Raw genomic sequence first — 24306 nt, forward strand, 5'->3', positions numbered from 1 at the left:
TGACTCTCCTCGTTCTTTTCAGAGCTGGTCAAAAAGGGGATGTTTTTCCCCCAAAGTGTTTCCAGGCTGCCAGGGGAGGATGAGCGAAGTGATCCTGACCGGAGAGGACCGCATCATCACAGCAGAGCAGTGGTGAAATGATGATGTTTCTTGAAGCTGTTGCAGCAAAAGAGGACAGATTTGACGGTGGCTACCATGTTGGTTTGGGGAATATATTTTGGGAGCATCTCTCCCACAGGCAGGGCAGGGTGGGAGGAATGTGCTTGTTTCAGAACACAGCTCCGCATTCGTTTTGCCAAGGCTGGAAACAGCATGACCAAAGAGACTTGCAAGGGAAGGGGGAAAAGCCTGCAGAAAATGGCAGGATTTATTCAGCAGCTTCTTGAGGATCACATCAAGATAGGCACCAACCTAAGAAAAAAACTTCACACAGATGGGTCTTCGCAGATTTTCAGAGCCTGATAAGGTTTAAGTGGGAAAGATGGTGCCTACAGATATATATATATGAAATATATGTGTATATATATAAATAAATAAAAATTCTGTTCTCTTCCATGCTGTGTCTTTCTTTCACGAAGCATGGAGTGACAGGGCTGCAAAAGGGAAAGCCCTTTGGTATCCACACAGCCATAACTCACCATGGCTGGGTGTCCCAGGATGGAAGTAATGCTGGCTTCTAGCCTAAAAATAACATCTTAGTAATTTTTTCCTATGTTTCACAGGCCATCCTTCGTTCCTGTACTATGCCTGTAGCCAAAAAGCAGTGCCAATTTACCTTCTGCATACCCCCGTCATTTCATCCTCTTTGGGTCCTTGCTGTTCTAGGAGAACCCCAAGCTCTTTTCACTGAGCATTGAATTTTCCCCTGGAGTGTTGTTACCAGGGCCGCCTGCTTCAAAATGACCTTCAGGAAGGACAGCAAGTGACCTCCACAGAGGTGCCACCTTCATGTTTTTCAGTCATTGTTTGGCACGTTGAGCACCAAAGTACTAAACCATCTAGCTCTGCTTGCTGCTTTGCCTGGGGAAGCAAACACCCTGTCCCTGCCGTGCATCACAGAATCAGAATCGTTTAGGTTGGAAAAGACCTTCAAGATCATTAAGTCCAAACTAATAGATCCTATGAATCAACATAAAGAGAAGTTGGCAGTACAGCGGAAAAACAAGCTGTCAGGATCCAATGCATCTTCCTGTCTTTTTCATTTTTTTTTTTTTCTACCCAATAACCCCAGATTTCCTACCCAATAACCCCACAGGAATGTGTTGCCCACCGTAAGGAGAAATGGTCCCGTGCTGATCCTTATGAGGCTCACCCCCATAGGAGCAGCTCTTTGCACCCTTTTCTCCCCAGCCATGACTGCCCCATGGGACTTTGCATAAAAATTGCTTCCCAAAAGGAAACTGCTTAGACACCTGCATGGCCTGGCTTTTCCAAGTGACCCCCGGAAGGGAGAGGGCTTTTTGTTGCTGTTTTGGGAGGCATGGGGGCAAATAGGGGAGAGATAATAAGAGCAGTGAAAAATAAGAGTAAAGAAGAGGAAACAGCCTTTTTTCCCACATAGGATATCCCATAAAGAGGCCTTTATCAGAGGGACAGGTGGCATGGAGCTGGGGGATGGAGGTGTTGTTGTTCTGGGAGATAAAGCGGAAAATAAATGAGCCTGTGCTGGATGGAAAACATCACGGATGTGGCTGGTTCCTGGAAGAGAGCTGTTTGTCTGAACAGCGTCCTGCGCACTCCAGCCCCCGGCAAATACAGAGCCCAGGGTACGAGGAGACCCGTGTCAAGGCACCCCAATGAAACACGAGGCAGCAGGAACAGTACTGCCCCTTCCAGGAGACCAGCAGACGGCTCTAGAAGAGTGCTTTTCACTAATTAAAGCAGGTCATTTTGGAAATAAAACCGCTGAAAGCTTCATGTTCCTATTTGGTGTATAAATTAAGGATCAGGCAGGCTGGGTCACGCAGACTCTTCCCATCCACATCCTTAACATGAGTAACCGAGGCTTTAGGGAAAAGGGGGTACAGCTCGGGTGCTAGTACAGGGTCTGGCTTACATGAGCTCTCTTTCAGGCTGTAATTTTCAGCTCATTGCCTTCAGCAGATCTGCTTTGCTTTTACAGTCTGAAACCACCTCGGCAGTGGCCCTCCTGAAGCTCTCCGCCTGCCTAACCTGCCTCGATGCTGTATGGATTTGAAGGCTGAAGATAGGTGAGCTGAGTCCAGGTCTTTGTCATGGACTTCTAGGCAGAGCTGCAGGTGTGTCGTGGTTTCTCCAGGCCTTCATCCACGCTGTGACTGCCCCACAGAACTGCATGGATAAGAGGGCAATGATCAATGCTCAGGGGGCGCACCCAAAGTCTACAGGTGAAGGCAAACAGCGCATGCACTGGGTTCCCATCGAACCCCAAAGGCAAACTGCAGAAATGGCAGAGCTGAGGCATCACTGTGTGGCTAATCTCCTTGTCCAAACAACTAGTCAACGTTGAGTGACACTGGAGGAGCAGCTGGGGAGATACACAAAGCCAGGCTCCTCGGCTGCTTTTCATACCAGGCTTTTATTTAGTTGGAGACATGGACCTGCTTTTGGGGGCTGAAGGCTTGTTTAGGTGTCTGTGAAGGGCTGTGATAAGGTGCAAGAGTTTCAGTGAGACTCAACACGATTAAAACATGCCAGTGATGCTGTTGATCAGGCTGATGGCTTTTCTGCACCTCTACAATGGGGATGAGGATGCTTACTGAACAGCGTGCAGCAAGCATAAACCAAGACAAGAGCTTTGACAACAAATAGGACTGAATTTACCATATCCCAGTAGGAATTGCTGCAAAGTCAAGGTGAGGAGCCCCTTTTTGGCAGCTGTTGGGGGCTGATGTAGAGCAAATTTTCTGCAGCAGTCCCTGCTCAAAGCAGGTGCAAGAGGTGAGTGAAGGCAAAGAGCAGAGAGCTGCTGAACAGAGCTCAGGAGATGGCCTGGCTGCTCCATGCTGGAAAGAATGCTGGAAAGAAAACGGGTCTTGCTGAATGAAAGGAGCCGGGTTCAATAAAGCAGGCTGCTTTCCTTGCTTTTTATGCCCATGGAAATTTATTTAAGGGAGGGTACTTAAAATGCACCAGAGTTTATGAAGAGCACCAAGTGAAGCTCAAATCCATTGGAGAAAACCACCTGCATTGTGCTGCAAGGATTAGAAACACCTGTTTAATTAAATACTGTATAACAACCTTAATGGGGCTGTAGCTTTCATATCAATTAGATAAAAGCACATTTTTTCCAGATGAGTTATATATCTCTGGAAAAAAAATGAGATTCGCTCTTCTATTAGAATCCTTTCCCTGTCCACCACTCTGCATAACTCACCTTCTGGAGATCTTTTCACAGGCTGCTCACATCTCAGTAGCAACAAATTTGGACAGCTGGAAGAATTACACTGGCTGGCGCTGGTGGCCTGGAAGATGGGAATCCCATTAAAAGTTTCCAAAACACCCCTGCTTCTGCTAAACACTGGCACCTTCTGCTTTCAGCTCTGGCGGGGAATGAGACTTTTGGCAGAGCTAAAATTACAAAATTGAACCCTTTCTTTGCTTGGCAACTCAGTTGGTAATTCATTTTGTGTAAGTGGAGTGTGGCTTGCAAAGAGCAGAGGGTACTGATCTAGCCAGGGGGCAACTTTAGCTCAGCTCCATCACTCGATTGCTGCTGGGGATGTGCAGGACAAGGCAGTGTTTAGGCCTAGATCAAGTGCCCTGCACCAAATCTTTGCTTGTCACTACTCTGACCTCGTGAACAGGATTACTGCTTGCATTAGTTGCCCTCCCAACCAGTGGCATCATTTTGGGATGTTGACCCTCTATGCAGGAAGGGCTGAGCGCAGGACAAAGTGTGGGGCTGTCCTGCTGGCCCCATTCTGGAGGAACAAAGCTCTTGTCCTTTGCCTAAAGCACCTACCGAGTTTGGTGGCCTGCCAGGGAGCACTAGGGCAAGACCTAAACCCAAGGCAAGAGCATATTTTATATAAAGAACAAAAGCTGGGACTTGAGCAAGATCGTGCTTAGCTTAAAGTCTGCATTCCCCTTCCATGCAGGTGGGTCCCATTTCTCCTGTAGGCTCTTTTGACTCATCAACTTTTCTTCCAAACCAAGCATGAGATTTTGATGGATTTCCCTGTAGATTTGGAGGTCTGCAGCTTCCTGTGGGCTGCTAAAAGTTTTGCCTGACTATTGCAGGCTGGGAAGAGGCAGGGGTATGCCTGGCAAGGTATCTTTTTCTTTCCACCATCATCCCTGCAGCACAGCCCTGTTGCCAAGGAGCTGGTGCTAATGGCTTGAGCTTGCCTCATGCAGCCCCTCAGGGCACAAATAATGTGATGGAGAGGGAAACAGGGTGAAAAAATACGAGATCAGTCTGTGTTAGCTTCTTCCTAGCTTGCTGTCCAGTTAGCCAGGGATGCCGGTCCTCATCAGGGTTCTTTTCAGGGGAAGGGGAGGAAAGTATTCCCCAGAAGACCTCCCTGTTGGTAGGCAGGCTGGCCGCTATCCTTGGAGACCTCTTTGTGGGAGATAAAAGTGCTGCCAGTTTATTTTTTTCACTGCCTGCTCCAGGGCATTTACTTTTTTTTGCTGGCAGCCAACACCTGGAGTGAAAGGCCCAGGGGATTGTCTCAGCCCTCATTTCGTAAAAGCAGCAAGTTTCGGTAGAAAACCAGGATGGAGAGACTGCCCCAAGTGTGTATTTCTGTGTCACATCATGACTGAAAACAAATAAAATCATTTTAACCTGGAATCCCATCGTGATTAGAAACATATAGTAGGAAACCATGGAAAGCAGGCCTGAATAATGCATTTGGAGGGGGAATTTGCCCATCAATAAAGACTACAACACTTTGTCTGTCTTCTGGGATTAGTTTGGACATCAAGGCTCAGCTCTGGCTGTTGCCTCACGTGCTCATGCGCCGATGGCACGGCGCCTTTTCTTGCGTGCGAGTGCAATGTCAGCCTGGACTTAATGCAGTGGCTGTGGTTAATTAACAAAGCCGCTTCTCTCTTCATTATTCAGCAATGTTAATGGCTGTGAAAGGAAAGAACAAAATGAGCCAAGTTAATTTCAGTTCTGTGAGAAACACAGGAAAACAGAAATGTTCACCAAATGGGAAAGAGAGAAAATGAGGGAGATAGAAAAAAAAATTAATTTCCAGCTTCTAAGAGGACTTTTACCAATAACAATATAAAAGATAGCTGAGTGTTCTGCTTAAATGAAAAAAGTGATTACTTCCAAGGCAAGTGAATGGCTTTCCATATCTTCTTCCTCTGCCTGTGTCATTTAATTTTTGTTTTCCTCCCCTTTTCACTTATTATTTGACTCCATCGATGTGGTGAGATGTTGCTGGAGGCTGTCAATATTTCTCCTGGGTGCAAACAGAGGAGACATCCAGAATAAGTCCCTTCCTTTGGCTGGAAGGACCCTGGGCTGTCACCCCTGCAAGAGAATTGTGTCTAGGTGACATTCATGTGGTTTGGCCATGCGTGTCAAGCTCATGGTGACAACTCGTGTAGGGCCTGAGCAGTAATATTGCATGAAGCTGGGGGGTTGTGATCTGCCCTCAGGGTGAACCCAGACTCAATGCAAGCATGGGCTGGGAGGGCAAAAAGGCTCTTCTGTGGTGTCAATGAAGTTGTTTCGTGGAATCATAGAATGGCTCAGGTTGGAAGGGACCTCAAAGCCCCCCCAGTGCCACCCCCTGCCATGGGCAGGGACACCTCCCAGCAGCCCAGGCTGCCCAAAGCCCCATCCAGCCTGGCCTTGGGCACTGCCAGGGATGGGACAGCCACAGCTCCTCTGGGCAGCCTGGGACAGAGCAGCACGGGGGCAGCTACACCAGAGATGCCCATGTCCTATGGACTCATATCTCCAGTTTTGTTTGCATCTCCCCTGGGCTCCCTAGTGCGCAGCAAGGCAACCTGTCTCTCTGGAGGGGAATAGCCGGACCTTTTCTCTCTACTCTGCCTCCTTGCTCATTGAAATTTTATCTTTTTGTGGTCCCTACAGTGGCATTATTTTTGTTTGGACTTGGTATCAGATTCAAAAGTTACCAGGGGTGGGGTAGGCTGACAGACACTGAGATAGTGCAGGGAGAGGCTTTGGTGAGATAAACCTCCCTTCCTCCGGACACGGGCTATAAACCCACGTGTGGGCAACAGTGAGGTTGCAAAGTCAAGCTCTCAGGAGGAAATGCCAGAATTAAACAGCCCGCACAGCCATAATTTGGGCCTTTGTGCACATCGAGTGCGATGCATCCTTTAATTATCCGATCACCTATGATTTTGAGTTATTTTAATCCAGCGAATTGCTCTAGGCCACATTAACACACGCTGTTCAAACCACACGCTGAATTCAACATTAATTTCCTTGTGAGCTTCTCTGTAATGCTTCAGCATCTGATCAATATTAATGCGTTTATCTGCACAGCGCTCCTGCGATATCACCAGCTGGTGAACTGAGGCACGGGGAGATTAAGGCCAAAATGATCAAAGGCGCTTGCTAATTTTGGGTGCTCAATTTGCAACACCAGGGACCTGATCTTCCAGGGCCCTTGGCATTTTATAGCACTTGGTGCGTTTGAAGCACGGCTCTTGTTGGCTTGTTCCTGTCTCCAAGTGCGAATCCAGCCTGAGTGTCCTACAGGGCGTCAGGAAGATGGGCAGAGCCTTGCGAGCAGCTCCTTTGCTGTACGGGCAAATTCCCAGTGCTGAACCATTCATAGGAAAGGAGAAATTCTGAAAAAAAAAAAACACCCTAAGAAAACCTGTAACATGATGCTAAATTGAAACTATTAGGACATCTTTTTTTTTTTTTTTTTTTTTTTTTTTTTTTTCTTAAGTTAATTTTAATTTTAATTTTTTGTAACTTTTGAGTCTTTACCTCATCACCTAATTTTCTTTCAATATAGACTTTGTAGATGCAACATCCTAATTTATTTCTCCCTCCAAAAACCAAGCATGCAAAGCCAAATCATAGAAGGATATAATGGTTTGGATTGGAAGGTACCTTAAAAATCATCGGCCAAGCCAAGGATGCAGTTCTCATTTTGACCCAAACTTGGCTCATTGGCAGGGCTCATCCTGTTGGACCCAAAGCCCAGACCTCCCCCTCGGCACCTCAGAGACTGAGGGAGACATGCGAGCAGGGTTTGTGCTCTCGTTAAGAGATGCATTTTAGCAACAATTTCTTGCAGCATGGGAATGTTGAGATTTGGGACTTCAGAGCTCAACGTCAGGAAGGAAGTGGGTTGGGTTCTGTACCTTGTGTCCCCTGGGAGCATCTCCTGCCCCTCAACCCTCTGTCCTACCCATCCCTCGGCTATCCCCTGCTCTCCTGTCCAGCCTCTGCCTGCTCTCCGTGGCTCACATCCTTTTTTACCAACACGTTGCTCCTCTCGCTCCTGCTTTGTCAACGATAGCTTTTTATTCCTCACCATAATTTTATATGACCATGATTTATGATCCTGAGTTTAAAAGATTTATTGCAATACACACACGGTACGGCAGGCTTAAAGGGAGGTGTTCAGCTTGGTTATTATTCTCTTAAATCCCAATTTTTCCGTAGTCTAACAAGCAGCCTCCGCACCGTGTTTTCACGACTCTTGTCCCCTAGCTTTCTAGGTTTATCTAGATGAGGAGAAAACCAGGGAAGAAAAGTCGCAGCTCTACAATTAAGAGGTTGGCTGGCATCTATGAACCCCACGAGTAATGTAATCACCTGGGGGCTTAATAAAGCACTGGATGGTCTTCAGGCAACTGGCTGCAGGGTGAGGATTCACCAGGATCAGCGCTTGCTTATTCCACCTTACAGAGATGGTTTAAAACCCTACAGAAATTTGAGCTCCTTCCTCCCCATGAGAAAAGCAGCACATACAGCTAACATCTACTGTCTCCTCTCCCTTGCATTTGTGTGGTTTTGGACAGTGTTTTAACTGCCTAAGATGAGCAAGGGCCTTAGGTTGTCTTAAAGAGCTTAAACTGATCTAAAGCTATAAAGTGCTTAGGGGTGGTTTAAGGACATCGATTATAATTAACCAGCAAAAAGAACACAAGACACCACGTATCAAAGACCTGCGGCCGCCTCTTGTTTGGGGAGGATTTTTTATTTTTTTTTCTTTACACACCTCTTGTACAGCTCAAATCAAAGTCCCTTGAAGTCACCGAAAGTCTTTGACGAGCTCGAAGGAGCTGTTGGCATGGGAAAAGCAGGCTGCTGTGGCCATGCTTAGAGCTGAGCTTCTAGTTTTGTATCCTGGTTTTGTGGTGGCAAAACAAGCCTGGCAAACATTAAAACCCAACCACAAGCACTAGTTTCACCCGTGGTGAAAACCAAAAAGAACCCACAAGCCCTGGTCCCCTACCAAAAGGCACCTTTCAAACTGTGGCTCTTTTTAATTACTATCCTGAGGGAAGAAATATTTCTATATATATATATATATGTATAAAATTTTCTTATATAAATAAACATTTAATTTTCTCATTTTAAATAAGCAATTTGCTCTCTCTTTTAAATAAACAGTCCTTCTCATAAGTTAATTTTCTCATGACTCAGCATAAATCCCAAGAGGATTTCCTCCCAGTTTCCTACCAGGTCACCTTGGGTCAGAGACTGCATCCAAAGCGTTCCCCTCCTTGCAAATACTGAGAAATGCTGGAAATGTATATAAAAAAAGGGAGTTTGGAGGGAATGCTTCTCATGCTAGTCAGACTTGGCACCTACTATAATTAAGACAGCTACACATGCTGGCAAATATGAAGACGCTTTGCTCCAGGATTTTAATGTATCTTAGGCTCATCCTAGGGACTAGGAAGCATTGGGGATGTCACTTTGAATTTCTTGCTGAGGTCTGCACCCACGTGTGGCAGAGGTGCTATCAGCATCCACGTGAGCAAAGCCCAAACAGCATCAAATAACTTCGCCTCTATAGTTTGTACACATATAGTTTGGGTGTTTATGTGTGGCTGAAACCAATAATGCACCTTCCCAATAGGGATGGTGAAAAAAATGATTTGCCAAGAGCAGAAAAGCCACTGTCAGAGGTTGCTACATGCTGGATTTAGCCCATGCCACGGACACGGACCTGTGGGTGCTCGGACATCAGGCTCAGACCAGGGCAGCTGAGGAAGAGGCACGTTCCTGCCGTTCTTGCACAAAAGTGCTGATTTGTAATTGAAGTGGGAAATTATATTGAATGACTCAGAAATAATGTTGGGGAAGAGATCTAATAGTGTAGTACTTAAACAGAAGCAAACCAGGTTGTAAGTGGAAGAGCTTGGAAAGTGGATGTGGCTCAATTTCCACTCATCATAACGTAGCTTGCACAGTGCCAGATTAAGGGCCAACAGCAAATGTGGCCCTACGCAGCCATCCCACCTGTAAGCAACCCCAATACTGTCAGTTTTGAAATACATTTCAGAAGTATTTGGCAGGACCGAAGAGTTAAGGAGCATGCCCAGGCAACGAGAGGCTGCCACCAAGCAGCCATAAAAGGGCCCAGGACTGACATCTCCTCGGCAATCATGATTCTTGCATTTCTGTGTGCTTCGTGTTGCCACTCTATTAATGTTTGGTAATCTGGTTTTAAGTAATCAAATACTGGATACAGCCATCTGGAGCCACTTCACTGCTGCATGCCCTGCTACAAAGAGAAGTTTCCTTAAAAGATTTTTTTTTTTTAAATACCTGTTCTTCAAATAACTCGGTGCTCCACAATGGCTCTGCGGGGTATTGTCAATCAAGCAAAATTACAGACTGACGTGACAGACAGTAATGGCTCTAAGGGGGTTGTTACCACCTATTGTGCCAGCGGGCCCTGCCTAATAGGAGTCTCCTCCACTTCTCATTAAAACTGCAATGGCTCCCGAGATTTTCTACATTACTGGTTATTTCAAATACAAGTTATCACGCTCACACACACACAAAAGCACATTCATGGCATGTTAAAAGTGCGGGCTAAATTGGGAAAAGGAAACTTAGATTTACAGGCTAGCATTATGCTCAGAAATTGCAGCACAGGCAAGGATTTGGGTAATTTTAAGTAAAATTTTTGTCCGTTGAAAGTTGGAATGGCAAAGCGGGTGATGCTGCCTGGGTGGTGAGATTATACCATGATGCTGTATGGACAAACACGGCTTCAGAAATAATGGCAGTGGGTGGTTTGGCTGTGCCATGGCTCCAGGATAAATTATGGCACCAGCTTCTTGGACTGATGAACTCCTTTGGCCTCTGTCAAGCAAGGTCAGGGCAGATGATCGCTTTTGCCCCTTCTGACTTCAAATTCTCTCAATTTTCCCCCAAGGACAGCAGGTTACTTTTGGCGGTCCCGTTCAGCAACCCCAAAAATCTCAGCATGGCATTTCTGGCCCCGAGTGATTTATTAACTTGCGAAAAAGGGAGAAAATACCACATCAGTGTGGGTTGAAGGGAAAATTATTCAGTGTCGGCTGCATCCTTTAGGGTCTGTCCCACCTCCACCACTTCCCAGGCGGGGGCCACCAGCTTGGGGATCCCTGGGGACATGGACACGGAGAAGAAAGGGTGATGGGATGAAGGGGATCCCCGTGAGGAGCAGGGGGATGTGAGTAAGACAGCAGCAGAAGGAAAGGTTTGGCTGCTCCAAGAAAACACTGGGATGGCACGCAAGCACCCATCGCAGGGAATCCCGAGCAATTTGGGCCACCCATGTAGCGGGATGGCCACTGAAACATTGCATTAGAGAGGGCACTAATTAATACAGGAGCTGGCACACGCTCAGCCGTGTGGCTGTGCCCAGCAGAGGGTAGCATTGCCCAAACACCCCGGCCTGTCTCGGTGTTTTCCCCAAATTTACACCTCCCCACCCGGCTGAGCTCCCCCAGGCACCAAACCCGCGTGGAAGTGGGAGCCGCAGGGGAAACCTCCCGAGCTCAGCAGTGATGGAAAATCCCTTTTCAGAGTGGCATTTTCAGGATTTTGTGAAAGGACACGGCGCATTTTAAGCAGTTGGGCGCACATTCATGAGTCGATGCTATTTAGTCGTGTCACGCCTCATTTTCAGCCACCTCATTTGATAACCGAGGGTTTGAGCCGCCCCCGAAAACACCCGTGGGTCCGCACCTGCCTCTTTAGTTCCCAACTTGGAGGAGAAATCCACTTTTTGATTTTTATTTTTTTTTTTTGCGCTTTACCGATTTGCAAGACATTGGCTGGAAACCTACCCACGGGGACAGCGCGCATTTCTGCCGTGTCACCGGGGGCGCATCCTGCCCCTCATCCCTGCTGCGGGGTGGGCAAGGGGCTGGGGGCCACTTTTGGCCCCCACGGAGCGGCTGCGCTCACGGTGGGCACCGCAACCCCAGCGCAAACCCCGCGCAAACCCCGCGCATCCCCCGCGCATCCCCCGCGCAACCCCCGCGCAGCTCCGGAGCACCCCGGCCTGCCGCCTGCGGTGTGGTTTTTATTTTTTTTTTTTTATTTTTCCTTTCCCCCTGCTTTCCCTTTTTTTTTTTTTTTTTTTTTCTCTTTGCTTTCCCTCCCCTCCCGTTTGACGTGCGCGGTTTTGGTGCAATGCGAATTATCTCCAGTCATTCAGTCAGGAGGGGCAGCGCCAGGCAGCAGAGCAGCGGCGGGGCTGCCTCCTCCTCCTCTTCTTCCTCCTCCTCTTCTTCTTCTTCCTCCTCCTCCTCCTCCTCCTCCTCCCATTGCCATAACAACCGCGCACAGCCGCACCGCGCCCGGGAGGCTCGGAGCATCCAACGGGGCCCCCGCACGCCCTACTTGGGGACAGCGGGGGGGTAGGGAGGGGGGGAAAAATTAGTGACCTCCCTCCAAAAAAAAAAAAAAAAGAAAAAAGAAAAAAAAAGGGACTTTTCCTCCCGGGGTGGGGGGAGCGAAGTGTCCCTGAGGGTGCTGAAGGAGGTGGGGGGGGACACGGGGCAGCCCCGGGGGCGGCACGGGGAGGGGCGAGGGGGGGAGGAAAGGACGAGGGGAAGGGGGGGGGGGCAGAGAAAGTTGGGAGGAAATAGCCCAGGAAAAGTGGCACTCGTGGAGCCCGCCGGAGCGCGGAGGAAATAAAAGCGGCGGCGGGCAGGAAGTGTGAGGAGGAGGAGGAGGAGGAAGGGGAGAAGGAGGAGGAGAAGAAGGAGGAGGAGGAGGAGGAGGAGGAGGAGGAAGAAGAGCAAGAGCCGGCAGAGGCAGCAGCAGCAGCCGCTGCTTTCTCAGAAGAGAAAGCAAAAGCCGCAGGCGGCTCGGTGCCGCCCGGCATCCGCGGGGCTGCGCGGGGTTGCGCGGAGCGGCCATGGCCCGGGAGAACGGGGACGGCGGCGGCTCCTGGAAGAAGCAGGCGGAGGACATCAAGAAGATCTTCGAGTTCAAGGAGACGCTGGGGACGTAGGTGGAGGGGAGCGGAGCGGGGCGGGAGGCGCCGTCCCCGGGCTGCGCGGGATTTGCGCGGGGGGGATTTGCGCGGGGGCAGCCGCCGGGGTCGCTCCGAGCATCCCGGCCGGCAGCGAGCCGGGATTTTGGGAATCCCGGGACCAAACGGTACCGGGGGTTTGGTAGGAGGTGAGGGGTGAGGATGGCTGCGGGGCAGGCGGCTGGGGCTATCCCCTAAAAAGAAATTAAAAAAAAAAAAAAAGAAAAAGAGAAAAGAAATAAAAAAAAGAAAAAGAAAGAAAGAAATAAAAAGATAAAAGAAAAAAGAAGAAAAAGGGAAAAAAAAGGAAAAAGAAAAAAGAGAAAGGAAAAAAAAAAGAAAAAGAAAAAGGAAAAAAAAAGAAAAAAGAAAAAAGAAAGAAAGAAAGACCCCCCCCCTACGGTTTAAAATGCTAATAGGATGGGGAGAAGGGGAAAGGCTTTTTCTTGACGGTGCAGCTGTAAATAAATGCGGTCTGACTTGCGTGCTGTCCCCTAAAGCCGATGGCTGCATCCATTCGTGGACAGACGAGCAGAAATAATCGGAGTGGATTGGATGTGTTTTAGCTACGATGCTTAACTGTTGTTGGGCTTTATTTCTGTTATTTATAGTGGCGGGGCATAAAGATTAGTAAAACGTTAGAGTTTTTTTTTTCTTCTTTTTTTTTTTTTTTTTTTCGGAAGGCTCAGAATAAACATGCGCAGATGGTGGAAGGGAGCAGGGTGCAGGCTGATGCTTTTTTGGCTGAGCGGGGAGTTTTATTTCTGTTGAGAGAAATTTTCGCTCGTCGGATGTTGTAGAGGCAGAGAGCCGCGGTTGCTGGGGAAGGGCAGGGTGCGGGCTGCCGTGTGGGTGGGCGAGGACGTGAGCGCTGGGTTGGACAGGACAGGTGCTTTCTGGCCATGTCCCCTCCTGGTGTAAAGTCAACTTTGAGCACATCTCGAAGCAAAGCATCGCCGAGCCCAAGCAGTGCGTTTTTTCTCCGCGTGCCACTTCCAAAACACGGCTGAACAAGTTTCGGCCGTGATATTTCAGTTTCTTGCTGCTTCCAAGGGAGGGCTCTCTACAAACGGAGTATTTCTGCTTCTGCTCATTTCCTACACACCAAGCGCGAGTGAGAAGCAGGCTGGGTGCTTGGTGTGGAGGGGGGTCACGCTCCTGTGTGGGGATGAGCAAAAAACACCACCCAGCTGGTGGCATTCATGTCTGTCCAGGGCTCTGAAGATGTAGGATGAGGTGTCCCTGAGAGACGTGTCCCTGTCTGTCACCTTCAGCACCTTCCTGAGCAAAAAGGGTGTAGGGGAGGCAAGTCCTAACGCCAGGAGACTCGTGGGAGCAGTAGGACGGTTTGCTGTGGTTCCCATCACACAGCCCCGTGTTATCTTCCAACCTTTGGTGTATGAAGCACCTGCGAGGGTTAACTTGTACCTTTAGAGAGGTCCAGAGAGAATTAACACCGTGGACGTGGTGGGTATCCCACTGGAGCTGAGAGGAGCAGGTGTAGGTCCCAAGGTAGGTAGAGCTGGGTAGAGTTCATCGCTGTGCACATTGGGGTGGCTGTTGCGAATGAAACCCACTCACCATGACCATTTAGTGCCTTGCACTCTTAAACATCGTAGCAAGGCCTTTGTGATGAGAGGGCAACCTGTGAGGCTTTAAAACTTGACCTAACAGTCAGCATAGAAACTTTCCGAAAATTAAAATAACTGCATCACAACCCTGTGCCTGTCTGAAGGAAGCAGAGCTGTTTCTTTTTCCCATACACAGGGACATTATTTCTGGGTGTAGGTGCATTTACCAGCCTACACCTCAGTCACCTCCTGGCTGTGTGCTCCTGAGCTGCCGAGGGCAGACCGCGCAGATAAGGAGATGTGGATGTGAGTTTTGGATCTGCTGTGAAACTTGTCGGAAATCGAGACTATTACTGTGCAAATCATTGCAGGATTTCTTCAGCTCCTGCTGATTCCAACCAAGGTCTGTTCACTGGCCCCAGCAGCAGATACACAAGAGCTCAAACCCTAGGACACATTCAGAGTTATTGATAGAAAAAAAAAAAAAAAAAAAGAGGAATTAAGCAAAAGTCTAAATACCTTTAGAGCATCTGGACCAAAAAGCTTTCTTCTAGCTTTATTTAGGAGCAGGGATAAAATCTGCTTTGATCCCTCCTGCAGTGTAATGCTGAACTGTGTTGGACATGCATCAGTCGATCTCATCAGTTAATAGATTTTTCTCTAGCACGGCTGGGGCTCGGAGTGGAAAACCTGGTGCCTCGGCTGAGGTGTGCTGGATTAGGGTCGTGGCTGTGTTTTGCATTGCCCTGCCACCTTCCCTCTCAGCACCTTTAGCAGAAAAGCAGCTCTTTTTCCTGTAATCTCTGCAGCTCTCTTAACTCACTGTAATCAGCTACAGTAAAATAAGCCCCAAACCCCTTAAATCAGGGAAAAAAGTCAAAGAGAAACTTTAAAAACATGTTATGTCAAGTGCATGGGTTTGTGAATGTTTAATCCGTGTGTACTCTATTAATGATTTGCACTCTGAAAGGAATCTTTCATTTGAATAAAAGGTTTTTACCAGATCTCTAGCATGTGGAGAGATAAAATTGCTGGAATTATTAAAAAGATCATAACTCAGTTAATCATGATACCTTTTGTGCTTCAAGAAACCTCTGATGAGTACCCAGCTCTCTTCCAGAACAGCTTTACAGCAGCAATTAATTATTTACATGCCCCTCTAAGTCATGTCCAGCCATATTGATAATGAAATAAGCATCCTGAATTGGACATCACCTCCAGAAGTAGGAAAACGGCCTTTTACACCCAAAGAAATGCTTCCTTCAGTGCCTGAGGTCCCTGCTGTTTGCTCTGCTCAGTGCTGGTAGCAGTAGGGTTTTCCTAAAGGATTTCTCAGCGATGCATTTGGCTCAGGTGGTACCGAACCCTGGGGATGGCTGCAGCCTCCCACAGGCACAATTTTTGTTTTATTTTCCCTTGCAAAGAGAGTTTTGCTCATACATCTCACCTTCCCTGGTGATTGTGGAAGTGGGAAGAGGGATGGAGGAAAAGGATTTAAGGCAGATGTCGGGGAAGGGCACTAAAAGCAGAGGTGGAAGGAAAAAGGGGAAGGAGGCAGAAAAATGAAGGGGGAGGGGTGGGAAAGTTGAGAAACTGAAGACGTGAGACTCACTTTTTGTTCTGTATTTACACTGTCCCTAAGCATGTGCGATCATAGGTTTGTGATTGCCATCTCTTGGGTATCAGGGTGTCAACAAGCTGTTTTGGTCATATTACTCATGAAAATATAACAAAAGAAACGTGGGCAACACGCTGATAAAATGTGGTTCAATTCTGTGGTCTTTAGATACAATTCCTCTTAGCCTCCAAACTCAGGCTTTCTGTTTTGTGTTTGAGTTTTGTGGCCATGGGAGCTGTGGTCCTGATTCATCCACGCATAACTACGGCAGCACAGCAGTGATTCGTGCTCTGCATGAGCAGCTTCGATGCAGGAAACTGGACCTGGTCACTCCTGAGAATTGAAACTGAGGTTACAGATCCTGAAAAAGTAGCTAGGAAGGAATACACAAAGCAAATCAAGGAAAAATAAAATCATAGCGGCGGGCCAGGTGCTCAGTGGTTGCAAATTTGAATCTCTTCCAAGCTGAAACAGGTAGGCTCGAGGAAAGAAGAGGATCTGATTAGCTGTTTATCTTCTTAAATTTCCACAAATTCGCTTATTTGAGCTCTGCTCAATTCACAAGCCTGCCTGGAGAGGGGGATTTCTGCCCCTGGGAGACGTGAAGTTTCACAATAGCAGGAATCTGATGAGAGGTCACCGAAATACCATTTTCTCACCACGTTTAACTGATATTATATCTAAAGCATTTTAAAATGAAGATTTTAATGGTTTGAGAAGTAATGTTACACAATGCTATCTTCAGCTGAACAGAGGAAAGCCTCTGATCATTTGGTCCATCTAATCGGATCAAGCTGGCATTTCTAAGATATCTGTCATTAGGCCTTATTGACATTCGAGTTATGATGAGGTTATCTTATTTAGGAAGGCTCAGACTTAATAACTGCAGAAATATTTGTATTTTCTGTAAAACTGCCATAGTAGATTCCTTACAGCATAGTAATGATAACGTAGGGAGTTGCAAGGACGTAGCCACAACATAGTAGTAGCTGGGTGGGAAGACAAGTACACTGCAATGATGTCTCCAGTACTTTAAAAAAATATAGTATAGAGAAAACTATAGGCAGTTCTGTTTTTCTTGGAGGATATTATTGTAATTTTTGTTTCCTCAATGTCCTGAGTCTCTTCCATAGTCTTACGATACCTGATGGGCTCCTGGTGCTCTGCTTGAGTCTTTTATACACCTGTAGGGTGCTTGTTCTCAATGTGAGATGCAGTCACCCGCAGCCCTGACCTCACATCTGTTTTCCTTCTCATGCATTATCCCAAACTCTTGTGCTTCATCTTCCGTGTTTTTGTCCTCTCATGTCCTTCTTCATGCCTACCCCAGTCTCATGCTGACACCCAGGCTTATCCTGAGCAGCTCTGCCTCGTGCTCCCTTCTGCTCATGGCTGCTCAGACCCTCATGGGGGCCAAAGCTGATGGAGGTGATGTTGTCCCTAACTCAGACTGGGCATTAAGCCTCCTCTGCTACCGGGGAGTACAAGAAGATGCTTGTGGCAAGGATGGATCCTGGCAGAGGTTCTCCAGATGTTTGAGGTGCTTTGAAGAGAGGAGGTGCTGGGAGGTGCCATTAAGTTCAAGCTCTGGTTGTCTCTGTTCAAAGATCTTCCCTTCTCATCAAGCAGGTGCCCAAACCACCAGTTATTGTAATCAACCACTTGTTGTATTCAATACAACAAATTGTACTGGTTAGCTCATTAACTTCAGGCATTGTGCGAGCTACCCAGTTGTTTTTCTCTTCTGATTTTGGGGATTCTCAAGACTGAAAGAAGTATCTTTACTGATATTCTTGAAAATCTTGATATTTGGGCTTTTTCTGGCTGTGAAGACTGAAGAGTGTCTGATTTCCATGTTTGTGCTCACATTACGAGTAATTTCTGCCTCTCTCTTACGGCACCCCGGTGAGGCAGCAGTGGCTATGTCAGACTGTTTCATCCACTTCTCTGTTCAGTATTTGTCTGGTTTTTAATTAAATTAAGGAAGCATTTCACAGTGAAAAACATCTTAAAGCAAGAAAGTACAGGGTTCCAAAGAGCTGAGGTAAAGGTTTGTGTTTCCAGTAGGAAGGCTGATCAACCTCTGGGACAAATTATGAAGGCAAATGGTTCTTGTCTGCTCCAGGAGGAGTTGATGGCAGAAGTCCTTTTGCCATCTGAAAGCTCTCAGGCTTTGTGCAGGAATCACCAGACAAGAACCTCTTGCCCATGGGTACAGGGGAGGACATTTAATGGTCTTTTTGACCTTAAAATCTGTGACTCTTGGAAACTTACCATCAAAACCATGGGGTTAGGGATAATTAGAGGTGTGTGGTACCCCTAGCACCTCTCCAGCATCTCTGGGAGGAGAAGAAAAAGCTGAGATCCAGATATTAATGTTTAACTGAATGCTGTGAAACAACAAAGATATTTTGGTTTGTAGAGAATGTAGAGAAACCAGAAAAATACTGAGATGACTCCTTTAGGGTGACATATTTGTTTTAAACTAAGGAATCCTCACTGCTATCATGTGATGTAGTTTTACTATCCAGTGTTCCTGCAGGCTTAAAAATTACTTGTCCCGGTATTTGCAGTGTGAATTGTAGTATCTTATGATGTAGATTGTTGGTCTCCCTTGAAGCGTTACAGAAAATAGCAGGTTTGAGCGTTCAGCTGGAATTGAAATGGAAACAAAAAAAGGAAAGCAAGATGGCCAACTGATTTATAGGCTGAGCGAGAGGACTGGGAAAAAGTCTGCAGCCGTTGGTGATTTTCACAGCTCTCCAAGTGTGCTTCACGGGTGCATTTTGGACACTGCTTATTTGGAGCAACAGGGTAGCATAAAGGTCAGTTTTCTTTCGTTGACTAAAAATAAGACTCCAAAATCCTCAATAGCCAGAGGCTTTCAGGAAAATACATCATTTTGAGGGCACCCAGTTTGCTGCATTGCTGTTTGGGCTGGGATGTAGTGTTTGAGAGGGACTGGAGACCTGGTGGAGTGCGTGGAGCTGAACCCAGCTCTTTGGAGTCCCCTAGTAATCCTTGAACCAAAAGTCTATTCTTCCCATCACAGTCACAACACGGTGGGTGTGAGAGCCTTCTTCTCCGCAGCTCCTGCCATCTGGAGAAGCCTGTCTGCTTCCTTCACCCTCCATCTGCTTTCACATGGGAGCTGAAATATCTCCTTACCCATTTTTTCCTTCCTTTCTCCATCATTTTCTCTCTTCCTCTGTGACTGACCTCAATTATTTCTGCTGCCCCTTGCACATGATTCTGTGTGCTATGTGCAGAATATCGGCTGGAGTTATTTAATCCTTTCATGCATCCAAAGATGCAATTTATATTGAATAAAGTTGTATTGTTTTGGCTTGCCTGACAATAACAAGCATTTATAATAGGATTCTGAATTTATTGCCAGTAATGGTATTCACTTAACTGGTGAGTCACAGTTTATGTTCATGATTACTTAATAGGACCTAATTTTCTAGTCATTTTAGATAGCATGAAAACAAGTTGGAACTAAAAAGGTGCTGTTAGTAAACAGGTAATGAGTGAAAGGAGGGAGAAAAAGTTCCTTGGGGCATCAGTCTGTCATTTTTCGTCGGAATTCAAGCCACCTTGTATTGCAGTGGTTTTCTGTAAATAATAATTAACAACAATAACAATAATTTGCAAACTTGTGTGTGTGTGATTGGGCTGTTCTGGAATGACAAATAGCTCAGCAATCAGAATATTTCTCTTTATAGAAATCATACTGTTCCTTAAACCTTTCTGTCAAATCTTAGCACTGATATGCTTTTGTGTTCTCTGACTTGGCGGTTCCTGTAATTTTCCTCTGAATGTTGTGTCAATCACTTTTAAAAAGAAAACCACAAATAACAGATTGTTAATAAACTTTTCAAGGCCCTTCACTGCTGTTTTTATGTTGAAAGCTGTGTATTGAGCCTTGTGCCAGAATTACTCACCAAACAGATTGTATGAGGTTAAATTAAAATAATACTTTTAGCAGATTTTTTTTTTGGCTGAATTAAAATGCTTTTTTTTTTTTTCCTAATTAATTAATTAAGTAATTAATTAATTTAACATTGGCTGTGCTAAGAGAAAGCTACTGGGAAGCTCTTTCAGATTTGCTCTGTGTGCAGAACGGTTGAGCACAGGGCTGGAGATCCTTTGTAACAATAGATCACTGATTTTGCTTGATCATTTCCAGGGCAATTTCATATGCTAGATTTAAAAACATCAACAGCTTTGGACAAGAGGACTACATAACCACAAAGATAGTTCCTAAAATACCTTTTTCAAGGGTTGAAAGGGGAAGAGGCGAGTGAGGGAAAACATGCTGGCTCAGCTGTATTGAGGATTTATTTTGATTTTCATTTGGATGTTCATACGTTACAAAACTGAGCTAAATTAAACAGTTGCAGTCCTGTTCTGGTTTCCAGGAAGGACCAAAGGAAGGTTCTTTCAACAATACAAATAAAGGTGAGCATTTACCATTGACAGCAACACGGCAAGACACGTCTCCCCCAGACCCTTTGCGTGAGAACACCTTCTGCTAGCCATGCATTCTGCTCCTAATGCTCTCCCTGATTTAGGCTGACTATTTGAAGGTGGGTTTTTCAAGCCTAAGTGAGAGAAATTTGGGACTTACATCAAATACTCACATTTCAGAGTACAAGACCTAGAAGCTTCACCCATAGATGATGAGAGTTGAGCAAGTTCAGAAATGGAAAGTCTGATGTCCGAGAGCCTTTAACCTCTGTGTCTCTTTCAGTGAGGGCTGATGTGTCAGTTCAGACTACACCTGTAAGAATTACATCCCCCTGATCACCAGCAGTGTGTGAAGCAGGGGTGTGAAGGTTCGCAGGTCATCCCAGGAGCTTCAAACCAAGGGTTGGATATTAGGAAAAAACTTCTTTACTGAAAGGGTTGTTAGGCATTGGAATGGGCTGCCCAGGGAAGTGGTTGAGTCACCTATCCCTGGAGGTCTTTAAAAGACATTTAGATGTAGAGCTTAGTGATATGTTTTAGTGGAGGACTTATTGGCCTTAGGTCAGAGGTTGGACTAGGTGACCTCGGAGGTCTCTTCCAACCTAGATGATTCTGTGATTCTGTGATTCTGTGATTCTGTTTCTCAGGTATGACCATCCTTAAGACGATGATCCAGTATCATCCAGTGCTGCAGACTGGTTCTGTGATGTTGGTGTGTTTTAGCTGAGCAGTGTGCTTAAAACCTCCCCGCAGACCTGATAGCATGGACATCTGAGGAACATGGCTGCCCATTTACGACCAAATACATCAGGGTCTCAGAAATGCCTGGGTTTTTGTGGGTGGTGCAACAGAAACTCATGTAGCCACTTATGCTTGGTTTGAAAGATTTGCAAGATGTGAAAAGCCAGTGCGTCTTTTACATTTGGACGCTAGAAAGTAAAATATGAAGGCTGTAAAATACTTTTTGTAATTTATTTTTTTGAAATTTATTTCTATGACTTGTTGGCCTGTACAGAGACCAGACTTGGTTGTGCTAGGAATTCTACAAGCAGCAAAGTGAAAGACAGCTCCTGCCCAGAAAAAACTTGAAATTTAAATAAATAAGACAAAAAAGCTAACATGTCTTTGTTGAAGACGAGGCAGCGTGTCGGTTGTAAAATGTAGAGCTGAGCCTGAATCTTAACTCCAGCCTTATGCAACGGGTTGTCTTGCTTCTTTCAGCTTCTGTCAGCAGTGGCTTTTTCAGAATGTATTTATTTCTTTGTGAGTCACCCAGGGGCATCACAAATAATTAGTTTTTACTAGTTAAGGTTTGTAGAAGGCTTTGAAGATGCAGAGTGCTGTGCCTGTGCTGTTGGTAACAGCACGGGCGTGTTATTGCCGTGTTGTGTCACAGATGCTCACAGGAACTGAGGTTTTTCCAGGGCTATAAAGCATTGGAGAAGACCAGGCTGCTCTTGGGGCAACGTGGGATTGCTTCAGTGTCCATGGTGGTCTCTGGTGGTGGCATTTCCCAACGGTTGCTTTGCATCATTGATCTTTTTCCAGCATTTTTTTTTGCCACTTCTATGCAGCATAATGCAATGCAGAGTCAAGCACCAAAACCAGAGTCACTATCTATGTTCCTATCACTCCCTCCATGCTGGGCAAGGGCTCAAAAGAAGGAAACTCTTTGATGAAAAGCTGCTGAAAAAGCTAAACAAAATAGTAATCCCCCCAAATGACGTAGAGGGAGGCTGGGTGGGGAGAGAAGAGTCTTTGGAGAACGTGCAGCCACACGGGAATCTCCTTGGGGAAGGCAGAGCTTGTAATCAATTTCATCCGTGGTTGAGAGAGCCTGTCGGAGCATCCCTAAATGATCCTTCACTATTACTTGGAGCTGACTTGAAGATTTCCTTCCTCTGATCACTCTCATCTTCTGCTGCCTCCCAGCTTAAGCAAATTACTACACTATACCTGTCCACGAAGCCTGCCGTGTTTCGGAAATTTCAGGCACATTTGAGTGCTTGGTGTGTGCTGTCAATGGCAGAAGACACTGGGAACATGTTAAACTTGTTTCGTGCTCCTTCCTTATTTTTTTACAGAGTACTTGAACAAATTCAAAGGCTTCATCTTTTACTTGAGGACATTTTGAAGGTGGGGCCTGAGATATCTAAAAGGCTATCTAAAGCTCTGGGATCATTGTGAGCCTCACACCTCTGCCTTAATGGGATTTCCTGCCGTAGGGGTGTAGTTAATTTGTTCAGGAGACAAGAATATTTTTGAGGGGAAAATCTGACACCATTGAGCTTCTCCTTGGGCTGATGATTGCCACAAAAACACCACCCCCTCTGAGTACAAAGCCACAGTGTTTTGATACACCTTCTCTAGCATAATTACATAGCAACCTGAATATTGCAAAGCAAACAAGCTCTCCTTCCCAACACAAAATCCTTCCAAGCTTTAACACCCAACAAAACAACCGCACAAACCCATCTACTAGAGGGCTGCTACATATTCACGTCCTTCTGCAGGGACAGAACAGGGAAGCAAATTACATGCGACACCTTAGCTGAGTTGCTTGATGCACCATGGGAAGATGCTTAAATAAAAACACATATGGGGCAAAAAAATGGTCCAGCTCCTGTTGGCCATATTACCTGGGTACAGGGGCATAAGACAAATAAATTATAACAAGGGAAATGTATCGTGTCCAAGACTTGATTTATAGATTATGTTTTTTAGGAAGCTGGATGATGTATACTTAGAAGGGAGGGGATATACCAAGAAATGAGATAAAAAACAAACAGGGTTTTCAAAAGCATGCAGACACAGGACATAGAGGTACTGTGGGCTGAAGACAGGCTTCTGCTCTTGGGTATGTTCAGGTGTTTCTGAAGTAATTTAACTGCCTAATTTTCCTGGCAGAAGCCATGTAAGTGTAATTTATGTTATAGACATAAATCCTATGCTCTTAAGAGAAAGACCCTGAAAAAAATCTCTCAGAGCTTTATGGGCAAGTCCATTGAATACGGTTTCTATTGTGATGAATCTTGTATTTTTAATGGAAAGAAAATCAATTGATTCTAGGATTCCTGAGTGACAGCTGAGATGGTTTGTACCCAGAGAGCAACCTGGTGCCCTTCTGGCACTACTGAAGGAGAATATAAAGAAAATGAAAGCTGAGCGCATGCTCATTCTGCAGGTGAGTGGAGCTACACCAGGGCGAACATCAAAAGGGAGAGGTTTGGGGCAAAGAATAAGAATGAGAGTTCAGCTACGGATCAAAGCCAAGAAAGAGATGTCTAAAATGAGGTGGGGTTTAGCTTAATTGACTCCCACAGACAGCTAGCCTCCCATGCTTGTTCATGAGACACCCGACTGCAAAAATTTGTAGCTGCAGGTTCTTTGGGCAGAATTGCTCAAAAATAGCACCAGGCAACTTTGTCATTTTCAGTCAAGGGCCACTGGAATTGCCAGCAGCCTCAGTGCCTGTGTTTGCTCTGCTGTGATGCTGCAACATCTTTACATAGCATTGCCACATAGCTACAAAGTAGGTGTTGGAGTCTTTTATATATATGTATAGCTATATATACTAGTATATATATACATTAAAACACTATTTATGTGGTGATATATAGTGCTATATAGTGCTATATACTGATATATAGTGCTAATTTCTTACTGCACAGCATGCTGTTTGGCTTCATTAATAAATTCACAGAGAACGACCTGTGCCATTTTGTGAAAGCCGTTTAAGAGCACCATGGAGCACAGTTAATATATTCTGCAGTCGGAATTTCACTTCTTATTGGGGTTACACTTAGGTGAAGGCAGGAGATTCATGACTGCTTGTATCACCTAAGCTTCATTATTCCTGGTAGCATCTTACTCAAAATTTAGTATGAAAATGTTTGCAGAGACGAGGTGATTTTTGCCCTTGGATGCAAGCTGACTTTAGCTGGTTTCTAAGTGCCTTTGCCTATGGCATGGCTTCTTGACAGATGCTTTTGTGATGTTTTATTTTGTTCTTCCATCTACTGAGATGAGACTTAAGTTTCACCAATGGCTCCATGTTTCTGCTGTTGTTCATTAGAGGGTTGCTTTAAGTGATGAAAGGGGAAAAACAGCTTTTTCCCATGCTGTTCTCTTCATTGGGACTTTGTAGTGCTGCTATAGCTGCTCAAATACACAGTGTTTGACCTTGCTCAGTTTGTGACCAGAGATGATGAAAAGCTCTCAG

General features: G+C 45.9%; 1 protein-coding gene across 4 annotated transcripts in view; it reads left to right on the forward strand.

Annotated features, from left to right (window-relative positions):
* Window positions 1-12015: 12015 nt before the first annotated feature.
* CAMK1D (calcium/calmodulin dependent protein kinase ID) overlaps window positions 12016-24306 on the forward strand; it is a 219389-nt gene continuing 207098 nt past the window's right edge. For 3 of the 4 annotated variants that reach the window (XM_027460549.3, XM_027460562.3, XM_027460565.3), the window contains exon 1: window positions 12017-12400. In XM_027460549.3, the coding sequence (XP_027316350.1) occupies window positions 12309-12400 (92 nt within the window). In that variant the 5' untranslated portion in view covers window positions 12017-12308. Of the gene's footprint in view, window positions 12401-24306 lie in introns of all 4 variants that reach the window. The other variant, XM_027460556.3, reaches the window with a different exon arrangement.

This window comes from Anas platyrhynchos, chromosome 1 (genome assembly GCF_047663525.1).
Source record: "Anas platyrhynchos isolate ZD024472 breed Pekin duck chromosome 1, IASCAAS_PekinDuck_T2T, whole genome shotgun sequence".
Taxonomy (NCBI): Eukaryota; Metazoa; Chordata; class Aves; order Anseriformes; family Anatidae; genus Anas; species Anas platyrhynchos.